A 12,329-nucleotide genomic window follows, 5' to 3' on the forward strand; every position below is an offset into this window, starting at 1 on the left:
GAATTATCTAGCCCCAAATGAAAATAGTGTCAAGGTTAGAAAGATCTGCTGAGTTTGACTCTCTGTTTCTATGGAAGGTCAGCAAAGATTAGTTCAAAGCTACAAAAAAATGAACAGATTCCTTCCAACTTGGTACCAATACCAGGCATTTACTTCTCAGGCTAAAATATGAAGGTAAATTCTATAAATAATTTATGAAGAAAACATAATTTTTGAAGAAAAAATTCCCACTTGTCCATTGGTGAAACCTAAAGTTTCCCTAGGAAAATAATCTCTCTACATGGTCATTCAAAGTGGAACCTACAGAAGAAAAAGTTTCCACCATCCACTTTATTTTAATGTCTCACTCTCAAATGACTACAAAAAGGAAAGGTCAAACCCCAAGAATCTGGGAGAATGAGACAATACGCAGAAGACAGAAAAAAAAATCTCTGAGGAGGAAATAATACTCTAGTATCCCTGGAAAGAAACTAGAAGACACTGTATTTATAAAATATGAAAAGAATGCTATGAAACAACAGGGAATAAGAATGTGCTTATAAGAAATTGTAAATGTGTCAATTTTTAAAAAAATTAAGTCAACAGAAAAATTTTTGATTAAGAAAATATTGCTAGAAAAACAATAAATATACTTATTACACAATATAAATAGTAGTTCTAATAAAAGTGAACAGGGAACAAAAAGAATAAAGTGAAATGACAAAAGACAACTGTCCAAAGATATATGTCTAAAGACTGAAATAAGCTCCAAATACTGAGAAATAAAAATGAAGACTTTAGTAAACCAGTTTCAAATTTTAGAGAAAAAAGAATTAAGGAAATATAGATAATAAATTACATAAGTAAAAAAGAGATAACTATTAGTTACAAGGAAAAAAAAGAGAGCTTTCAACAACAAAAACCAGGATGCTGGTATATTACTTAACCCTTGGTAAAAAAATATATATATATTTACCTGTTAGAGGGAGGCAAATAAAAATTACAAAGTTAAACTAAAAAGTAACTTAAATTCATTCAGACAATGAATCAATGAAGAGTAAGAATGTGTATTTGTGGATGAAAGGGTGGATATAAAATTAATTCATCTACCTAAGAAGTGAACAGTATTAAAAATTGGTAAATCAAGAAGCAGCCGCTTAAAACCTAAGAGGGCAACTACAAGAAAGGATGACTAAATTTGCTAATGTAACCTGTGAGCAACTGACAAGGTAGGAAAGTACAGAGGAATGAGGCAGAACATTTAGAAATCATTCCTTTAAATAAATTATTCAGCTATTATAATCATACATGTACTGATAAAAAAAAGTTTTAAATATGCATTTAAAATTACTCTTCATATTTAATCAGGCATGGTGGCCATACCTATAATCACAACTCAGGAGGCTGAGGCAGGAGGATCAAGTTTGAAGCCAGCCTGGACAATTTAAGGAGATGCTGTCTCAAAATAAAAATAAAAAGCTCTTGGAATATATAGTTCAATGATACAATGTTACTAGGTTCAATCCTCAGTATGGAAAAAAAGAATGTTCTTCAGTTTAAATAATTTCTCTTCTGAAGCATAATCTAACATTACCTGCTCCACACAGATTTGAATGGTGGTGGATTTGCATCAGCATTGCACTTTAGATTAACACCTCTTCTCCCTACAAACCAATTTCCATCATATCCGGTTACTGAAACTTCAGGGGCATCTATAAAATAAACACATGACAGAACAAGTCATCTTTTGTTATAGGTAAATGCAATATACAATGATAAAATATAAACACAACAGACTAAACATTATAAGAACAGCAATTATTTTTTCTGTTCTCAACATATATCAATAAATACGGAAGATAATACTCAAATTTTAGATGCCTAAGGAATGAATCAATGAATGGATAATGAGTACCCAGACACTAGACAACTACAGGCACACACAGTTCTAATTATTAAGGATGCTGAATATAAGACTACTCACAAACCTATAATCACAAAAAGCAAAGTGTGAGTGTCCTATTATGAGAGATGTAGACAACACATGAAAAAAACCAAATACATTGTAGTACTTAATTAAATAATGAGACGTGGCATTTAAGTATCATGTAGAACCAAATCATCACATAAAATTATCATTTAAAACATATTTGATCCAAAAGGAAATATATCTGCTAAGAGATAGCAAGTCAATAGTCTATGGGCATGGAAAGCTATAGCACAGACTTTGTGAGACTACATACTTAAAAGAAAATTACATACTTAAAATTAAATTATCTAAATAGTACTAAAAATTAAACTTTATTCATTCAATGATCCCTAAGATCTCTTAGCATATGTGTGGCTATTAAAGAAGCAATTACTCATATCTACCAAAACTAAATGTCTGCCTTTAAATCATAAACTTCAATGCCTATCATTCATTCAATCATCATTTTGTTTAACTTCTAATGAGATAAAGACTCCATTTTAGGTATGTGGCATATATTTATTTAGATTCTTTATTCATAAAATTTATATTTTACTAATAATGAGGAGGATGACATTTAATAATATTTAGCTAAAACGAAAAAAGTAAGATGTTAAAAGAATAAGAACAAGGACCTAATTTAAATTGAGGCTATATTAGAGGTGAGAGAAGCCATAAAATGATTCCTTAAAACATTTCTTATGTATGATACAGAGACCATTCTGTGAGCAACACAGAAAACAAGTGAATAGCAAACAACAACAGATGAAAGGTTAAATTGACATCAGGTCAGTCTTTAAATCTTTTAGGAAAGCCTGGTCTACTGAAAAGCAGTTTACCAAAAAGCTGTAAAAAATTAAACTTTTACTAAGATACAGCTAACCTTGATAATTAAAAAAAAAAAATGCCTGCCTCTTATAAATACCAAGAATTAGCCAACACTTAAAACTGTGCTAAATTATGTTGTTGAAAGAGTATACATCTGTGAGTGGGTTTAATTTCTTTTTAAAAGGAAGAAAGAATAGGAATTAATGTATTCCTAAAAAAAAAAATACCCCCTAATTTTGAGGTATGAAATTGGACTGCAAGACTATCCCCTTAAACTTGTTCAAGTTTTATTTTCCATTTTCAAAAAGGAAAAAGTCATGAGTATTCCAAGAACATTTAGAAGCAAGTCAATAATAAAAATCATTATCGGGGATGGGGTTGTGGTTCAGACTCGCACGTGGGAGACCCTGGGTTCGATACTCAGCACCACATAAAAATAAATAAGTGAAATACAGGTACTATTTTCCAACTACAACTAAAAAATAAATATTAAAATAAATACATAAATACCATTATTATGAAGACTACATTAGAAAGAATAATTTTATATGTCTAGGATTATATTCAAGAAAATAAATTAATAATAATGATGTTAAATAATAAAAACTGAAGAAAGAAAATGTCACATAATTAGACACAGGCAAATAAATATATATATGAGAAATGGTAGTATTTACAGCTGAGATCTGAATTTTATAAGGAAAAAGAGTCTGTGAAAGGAAATAAACATTAAAAAAAGAAAATAGATTCTCCAAAGAACTGAGAAGAAAAGATGGTATTTGTACTCAAGAATGTAATGGTAATAATATTCATATAAGTACAGACTCTCAAGTTTAACCCCATAAAAACTGAAAAAAAAATACTCAATTAACTTTAAAAACCATTACAAGTTTAATGAATGTATAATTTTAAATTCCATGCATAACACTTCAAAAAACAAAATAACAAAAAAATGAAGTAACTCCTTCAAAACCCTATCTAGATTTATAATTTGTGCATGAATGGAAATGACAGCAGAATCTAAATATTTTTACTAATGTTCTCACTATAACCTGCTTAATTTTCATTATCTTTGCTATAAATTATAAGCAAAACTCAATCACCTTTTTTTTGCTCAAAATTTTAAAATGCAAATAAACAAATCACAATACTCCCCAAACTGAGAAACTCTATAGAAAAGAAAAAAGTAGATACATATGAAAATATACATACCCAAGTACCCCTTAATAACAACAAAATTTAATCACAAGATAAGCCAGCTTAAAAACATATCTATAATTATTATTATCCCAGTGTTTTTAAAATATTGTTTTACTTACCTAAGAATCTTAGAACATTACCAATAAGATCAGATTAGAAATAATATTGAAAAACAATTTTCAAACTAGTTAAAAATGTACCTAGGGGAATAAGACTCTTGCTGAAAACAGCAAGCATGGATAAGTTCCATGAAAGTAAATAATCATTCAAATACATGGAGTTGTCTGTCCCTAAGTATTGTACATTTTGAGATACAAATTTTCCAATTCCCTTATATTTGGTCTACTTTTAAGGTCATAAAAGTCCTTTTCACAAAATAATAAAAAATGCTCTGATTAGGAGCCAGGCACAGTGGCACACACCTGTCATCCCAGTGACTCGGCAGGGTGAGGCAGAAGGATTGCAAGTTCAAGACCAGCCACAGCAACTTAGCAAGGGCTCTCAGCAACTTAGCAAGATCCTGACTCAAAATAAAAAATGAAAAGGACTGACAATATAACTGAGTGGTGATGTGCCCCTGAGTTCAATCCCAAATATGAATACAAAAAAGAAAAAGAAAAAATGTTCTGAGTGAATGAAAATTTTATGTAAATATAAATAAAAAAAGAAAAAGAAAAAATGTCAGTCATGAAAAGCTATAGAATTATCTGAATACTACATACTCAGATTAAAAATAGCTTGACGAAACATGTCAAAAGAAGAAAAATAAAATACATGGATAGAGCTGGAGAATATCATGCTAAGCAAAATAAGCCAATCACCCAAAACTTAAGGACAAATGTTTTCTCCAATATGTAGATGCTAATTCACAATAGGGCAGGGATGCTAGGGAAGACTAGACTAGTTTTTAGATTAAGTAAAGGGGAATGAAGAGGAAAGTGGGTATGAGGGTAGGAAGGATAGTAGAATGAATCAGACATTATTAACCTATGCACATATATAACTATAGGACCAATGGGATTCTACATCATGTATAACCAGAAGAATGAGAAATTATATTCCATTATACATGATGTATCAACATGTATTCTACTGTCATGTATAACTAATTAGAACAAATAAAAATAAGAATTTCCAATAATTTGTTGAGGGAAAATACAGATTTTTTAAAAATACATGACTCAAGTTGAAAAGCAAATATTAGGTTTTACATACATTGTATATCTAACATGAAAGAGTATCGGATATCCTTTTCCAAGGCTGGATGTTTTACAACACAAGTAATCCGCCTTCCTCTAGCAAATCTCGTTGGAAACAGCTTGTACTGGCTGACAACTGTTGCTGTTTCATTTGGAAAGGTAGTTGTAATAGATTCCATTTCACCAAGATCACCTTCCCAGTCAATATGTGCAACTGGTTTTCCAGTGGCTGCGATACAAATGGCTGCTACTGTTTCATTTCCTCCATCGATTAAAGAATCTGGCCCTTTTATCAGGCTCACAGTGGGTTCAACTGTTCAAATGAAAAACAAAATAGTTAAATTTTAATTAAGAAAATACTTCTTCCTTCCAAGACATATCCAGACATATTTCACAAGCTTAGGAACAACTAATCTACATACATGGATTTTAGGTAATGCCAACATCAACTGAGTTTGGGAAACAAGAAGAAAAGATCTGTAGCTAGGACAAACAGGAGACAAAGATTCTATATTACCATTACAAAGACAGCCCTCCCTGACAAAGGTGTACATTATTGTATGAGGACTGATGAGTTCTCTCCAAATTAGTGCACACAAAAAATTTCTGGGAATTTATTCATAATTTCTTTTACAAGATAAAAGTAATTACTTTTGAAGGGAGATAAGAAGCAGTTTTAATATATAATACTTCATTATGTAGCAAAAGTTTTACTTTTTAAAATGAATTACTACTACTGAGACTATAGATAAAATGTTAAGCAAAAGTAAAATAAAATCCTTTAAGTATACTCAACAGATGCTTTTCTGGGCCCTGAGGGTGACTCATTAATTTCATTTAAAACACACTGGCTTTTAAGCATTCAATCTTTAACTTCTCATTCAATCTTTAACTTCTCATAACAGGTTTCAAAACCTGTTACTGTTCAAACTTCCCTTGTTTCTTATATTTACAAAGAGTTATAAAATCCTGATAATTATTCCTTAGTAATATTGCCCTTCTTCACTCAAATGGCAGAAATTAGAAAATTAATTTCAAGACTTCACAGCCTCATGGCCAAAACAGTATGATTTTAGGATATCATAATTTTAATCTATTCTAGACTAATCTTCCTAAATCAGAACTTTCACTACATGAAATCTACTTTAAATTAGTCATCAAGTTAGTTCTCTAAGTCAGGTGAGAACATAGTAGAAGTGGACATAAATCATTAGAGGGTCTTGCTAAAACATAAATTATTGTTCAGTAACTCTGAGAGAGGTGTGAAATTCTGTACTCCTAATAAGCTTCCAAGTGCTGCTGGTTCATGGACCCAGGAAGGATCTGAGAGTAAAAGAGGCAGGAAGAAGAAGCACACCATTATATATATATATATATATATATATATATATATATATATATATACACACACACACACACACACACACATACACACACACACACACACAGAAAGATCATATTTCTAGTAATATGTCAGTCTAGCATTCAAATTACTTTAATTTGCTCTTATTCTACCTTTCCAGACTTGAAAATTTTTGTTTTCTATATAAATACTTTGTGAAGAATCAACACATTACTTTTTCAGTGTTCCACTAATGCAGAGTTTTCAAAGGGGATGATGGAAGCGCTACTGGCATTTAGTAAGTTAGGGGTCATGGATGCTTCTAAATAGGCTACATTGGATAGGACAGCTCACCAAAATGAAGAATTCTGACCCCAAAAATCACCAGTAGGAAGTAAGAAAAATTTTGCCTTAATGTATAGTTTTCTGCCTCTCTGCCTTGGCTCGCCTGCTCTCAATTTTAGAATAATATTTTCCTATTCTTTAATTTTTACCTATACACAAAAACTGTCCATCATTTAAAGACTAACACAACTACCGAGTCCATAAAGCATTTCTTAACTACCATGTTCACCAAATTCATTCTTATACCTTACTTATATAACATTTACTGTATGTCTGTTATATGTCAGGAATTTTTATTAGCTTTAGGGAAAACTATCAGTAACCAAATTCCTAGCAGCTGAGCAGTCTGTTTTTAATTTAATTTTAATTTTTTTTTAGTTATTGATGGATTTTTATTTTATTTATATGTGGTGCTGAGAATCAAACCCAATGCCTCACACATGCTAGGCAAGCACTTTAAGCCTGAGCTACAGCCCCAGCACCAGCTGAGCAGTTTTTGGAGGAAAGACCTAAGCAGTGTATTTCTATGTGAGCAATAAACTATCGCTCCTTGATCCTTATTGCATCATTCCAAAAATACTCTGCAGTGTTTCAAAATTGTTTAACATCCTTCTGCAGGTGGTTATCTTAATGCTAATAAGGTTATTCAAAATTTCACCATAAATTTTAACAGTTATCAGATAGAAAATGGAGGAATATCATTTATTATGAGCAATATCACAAGATTCAAATAGCTATCCAAATCTACAAAGGCCAATTTGATGTGAATAAAATTTGATGTGAAAAAAAAATTGATGTGAAAAAAGTGTCAGAAGGCTCCAAGAAGTCAAAATCAATCACTGAAAATAAAAAAAGAAAAACCTAAATAAAGATGGTAATTATTTATTTCGAGGTTAAAGATATAAGAGGTAGTAATGGAAACAAATGTCACAGAAATAGCTTCTAGTACAATTAAAACATTATCTTTCATGAAAAAAGTAGAAAGCTAAAACAATGACGAATTATATAGACAGATGGATAGATACTAATAATAAGATAAAAATCCTAGAATCAGTAGTAAGACAAAATTTGAAAAATCACATTTGAATTATTGTATTTTAAATCCAAATTTGAAGAAAATTGTAAAACATCTTAAAATTTGAAAATAAGATTCAAACAGTGAATATCAATCAAGCTAAATATAATCAAGCTAATATATAACCCTCACTACTATCACCAAAATACACAATTCAAGTACACCTACCTAACACAGTTACAGTTGTAGAGGACTGGGCATTTCCAAGTGGGAACGTAACAGCTTTGCATATGTATTTTCCAGAATCAGAGAATCCGATGTTATGTAGAGTAATTGTTGCATCGTTAAGTGAATAGTTTTTAAACAGGACTCTTCCCTGATATTCTCCTTGAACAGAGAATCCATATTGAGGATGATGAACTGCAATAGTCTGTGAACTTTTGCCATGTATCTTCTCCCATGAAATTTGTGTTATGGTTTCATTTACTTCAATTAAACATTTCAATGAAACATTCTTTCCCCATACTGCTGTGACATGTGGCTCCACAATAATTGGTCCAGCTAAGGCACCTATGAGGGGGAAACACATAATGGAGCTATTAAAATGGAGAAGTTACACAAAACATACATACGGTGTCTCTCCCCACTTTTCCCCCTTTTCTCAGATTCATATTCCCTCTCTTTCCGCCCCCACCATTACCCCCATTCTTAGGACTGAACATCAAAAAGGACTGAATAAGATATTCTCTGGGCTGGATGTAAGAGTCAAAGAGTGAATATCAATCAAGCTAAATACTCGCCAATATATACTACTGTAGGAAAAAAAGCACTAGAATAAGACAAACCTTGGAAGCAGAGACTTCCCCAGTCAACCATTCTTATGTGAGATTCCAGACCTGGCTGACACTTTACATCCCCATGAGACTCTAAAACTGAAGATCCATCTAATGTATCTTCTCCCATGCCTAGATTCCTAACCCACAGACATTGAAAGATAATGAGTAGATATTGTTTTAAAGTTACTAAGTTTTAGGGTAATTTTTTTATACAGCAATAAATAACTTATTCATATAAGAGCTTTCAAACCAAACATAACAAACTGTTTTCTTTTAGAGGATTCCTATATTAAAAATTAACATAAAAAATATTTTTCAAGACAGACCAATTTTTAGCAAACACTAATGAAGAAATGCTTATATAAATGTGAAATCTATTTTTTTTCCTTTTCAGGATGAAAAAAAAATTCCATAAGCAAAACTTAAAATGAAATGACATCAACCTTTTTCCATATAATATTTATTTCCTTCCTAAAAGCAATGGAGCCAAACTTATATTGTTTTGAGGGAAGACTAACATTCATGAATACTATAGTCAATCAAGATATTAGTTCATTAACAAGTACATTAGAACACAAATAGTAGGTCCTTGAAGAGTTTACCACTCACATGTGTCGCCTAGCAAAAGAAAAAGTACAAAAATTAAAAAGTATCCCAAAAGCTTGGGAGGCTGAGGCAGGAGGACTGCAAGTTCAAAGCCAGCCTCAGCAAAAGCAAGACATTAGGCAGCTCAGTGAGACCCTGTCTCTAAATAAAATACAAAATAGAGCTGAGGATGTGGCTCAGTGGCTGAATGCCCCTGAGTTCAATCCCCAGTTACTCCCCCCAAAATTAAGAAGCAAACCAAAATATATATTCAAAAAATGAAAACTATGAACAATGAATACCTTTAAAACTTAATTTTGTCTAATTAGAATTTTTAAATATATACATATATGTAATGTAAAAGATATCACAAGATAATCAAAAAATGTATTTAAACATGTTCAAACAGTTCTAAACAACTAAGATATTTCATATTATTATTTTCATGTACACATTCTGGAAGGGAAAACTGTAAATTAGAGGACAAATTTTACTATTTAAGTGATATTATAGAAAGCAAGTGACAATTTTCACTAACTATAGTTAACAGCTATGGAAGAAAGAATTTTGGTTTTTTAAACCACTGCTCCCAAATATTTGAGGTCCTCATGATTTTACTATCATTCTTTATCAACTTTCAAGTATATACAATTAATCATTAATCCAAGACACACAAAATGTGGTAGTATATCAGGAATTACATCAAGTTATCATGAGCCTGGTATTAAACCAGAAAATATGCAAACTCATGAAAAAGTAAGTTGCACAAATATTAATAAAAGCATTTAATAAAATATAATATTCACTATCTGGTTTTATAAAACATCTGAGAAAAGGATTGTTAATAACATAGCAGACTTCTCAAACAGTGGCCATCATCACAGTAAAAGTATAAAAAGAGGCAAGGCCATTAAAAAGAAAGATCATGACAGCATGGTCCATTATCACTGCTATTGTTCAAATGAAAACAAATCCAAAGCAGTGCATAAAAAAAGACAAGAAAAGAAAAAAAGAAAAGAAAAGAAAAGAAAAGAAAAGAAAGGAAGGAAGGAAGGAAGGAAAGAAAGAAAAGAAACAAGAAAGGATAAGTATTATAAAGAAACAAAAAGCATTACTATCTGAAAAATCTAAAACCAAGGTCCAGTGATAGGCTATAAAAACCAGTAATCTGGCTGTTTATAAAACGTATACAAAATACATATGAATCATATAACCAAAATAGTAATAATACTTTTATAATTTTTTGCAAAAGGCTTAATTACTAAGCCATAAGTATATTATATTATCTTATTACAAGCTATTGGTCTATTTAGGTTTTCCATGTTCTCTTGATTCATTTTTGGAGCATCTATTTTGTCTAGAAATACATTCACACTTCTTCTAGGTCTTCCAATTTATTGGAATATAAATTTCAAAATTAGTCCCTGATATGATCCCCTGAATTTCTGAGGTATCTGTGGAGATTTCTACTTTTTCATTTCTAATTTTATTATATGGGTTTTCTCTCTTTTTCTTTTTTTTAAAAGAAAAAATTTTTTTTGATTTTTCAGAAAATACCAAAAACTATGAAAAAACAAGCTGAATATTTGGATGTACCAAAAGCAAAATTAAAAGTAAAAAATAACATTTAAAAATCATGTTTTAAGCTTTGAGAAACATTTTAACACACCAATTTTAATTCTTTTTCAATAAAGCAAAACAAATTCACTAAACCACAACAATTGGAGTGCTATTTTTTAACGATTGTAATTTTTTACAATTATAAAATATAATGTAAGCATTTGATTCCTCCCTTCTCTCTTTTTCTTTTGGTTAGTTTAGCTAAGGACTTATCAATCAAAGTATCCAACTCTTGTTTCATTCATCCTTTGTATTTTTTTTTATTATTCTCAGGTTCATTGATTTTGGCTCTGATCTTAATTATTTCCTTACTTCTACAGGTTTTAGAATTAGTTTGTTCTTTTTCAAGTGTCTTGAAATGCACATTAGGTTGTTTATTTGGGATCTTTCTGATTTCCTTCTGTAGGAACACAGATCTATAAACTTTCCACTTAGAATTGTCTTCATAGTGTTCCAGAAGTTCTGGTATATTGTGTCACTATTTTCATTTGAGTTTAAGAATTTTGTCATTTTGCCTTTGATTTCTTCTATCACCCATTCATCATTCAAAAAAACTACTGTTCAATCTCCATGTGTTTATATAGTTTCTATAAGGTTTTGACCTGTTGATTTCCAATTTCACTCCATTATGATCTGATGACAAGGATTATATAATTTTTTTTCTATTTACTAAAAGTTGCTTTGTGGCCTAAAATATGCTCTGTTTTGGAGAAGGTTCCATGAGCTGCTGAGAAGAAAGTATACTTGGCCATTGTTGGATGAAATATTCTACAAGTGTCTGTTGGGTCCATTTGATTAATAATATTTTTCATGTCCAAAGAGTCTTCTGAATTTATGTCTAGATGACCTATCTAATGGTGAAAGAGGTATGCTATTATTGTTATTATTATACTGGGGTCTGACACTTCAATTTGAGTAGTGCCTCTTTTACATAGTTAGAGGAACCCAAATTTGGGGCATAAATATTTATTATTGTTGTTTCTTCTTGCTGAACTTATCAAATACCTTCTTTGTCTCTTCTGACTGAATTTGGTGTGAAATCTGCTTTGTCATGTACAAGAGTAGGTATACTCCTGTTTGTTTTCAGGCTCCATTTGCATGGTATATCAATTTCCATCCTTTCATTTTCAAACTGTGTCTGTCTGTGCCTGTATGGTGTGTCTACCACATTCAAAAGCAAACTCACCAAGATAAAGGCTCATGAGTTGACCAAAAAAGTAATCCTCTGATAAAAATGTAAGAATCTTTCAAAACTTACTAATTGATATTTTCATTAAAAAGCATTTGGTTTTAAAATAATTGAAGTCAGCATATGACACATGCATACCCATGTTTATATGTGCAATTCACAATGGCTAAGTTATGAAACCAGCCACCATGTCTGTCAACAGATCAAAAATGTGATAAATAT

At 30.9% G+C, this 12,329-nt stretch overlaps 1 protein-coding gene across 4 annotated transcripts in view; it reads right to left on the reverse strand.

The window, feature by feature from the left end:
• Positions 1 to 12,329, reverse strand: part of Nectin3 (nectin cell adhesion molecule 3) — a 138,193-nt gene that overhangs the window by 84,740 nt on the left and 41,124 nt on the right. For 3 of the 4 annotated variants that reach the window (XM_078044262.1, XM_078044260.1, XM_078044263.1), the window contains exons 2-4: positions 8,106 to 8,447; positions 5,192 to 5,488; positions 1,574 to 1,691 (exon numbers count right to left, since the gene is read on the reverse strand). In XM_078044262.1, coding sequence (XP_077900388.1) covers positions 1,574 to 1,691; positions 5,192 to 5,488; positions 8,106 to 8,447 — 757 coding nt within the window. Of the gene's footprint in view, positions 1 to 1,573; positions 1,692 to 5,191; positions 5,489 to 8,105; positions 8,448 to 8,722; positions 8,856 to 12,329 lie in introns of those variants that run through there. The other variant, XM_078044261.1, reaches the window with a different exon arrangement.

This window comes from Ictidomys tridecemlineatus, chromosome 3, assembly GCF_052094955.1.
Source record: "Ictidomys tridecemlineatus isolate mIctTri1 chromosome 3, mIctTri1.hap1, whole genome shotgun sequence".
NCBI classification, from domain to species: domain Eukaryota; kingdom Metazoa; phylum Chordata; class Mammalia; order Rodentia; family Sciuridae; genus Ictidomys; species Ictidomys tridecemlineatus.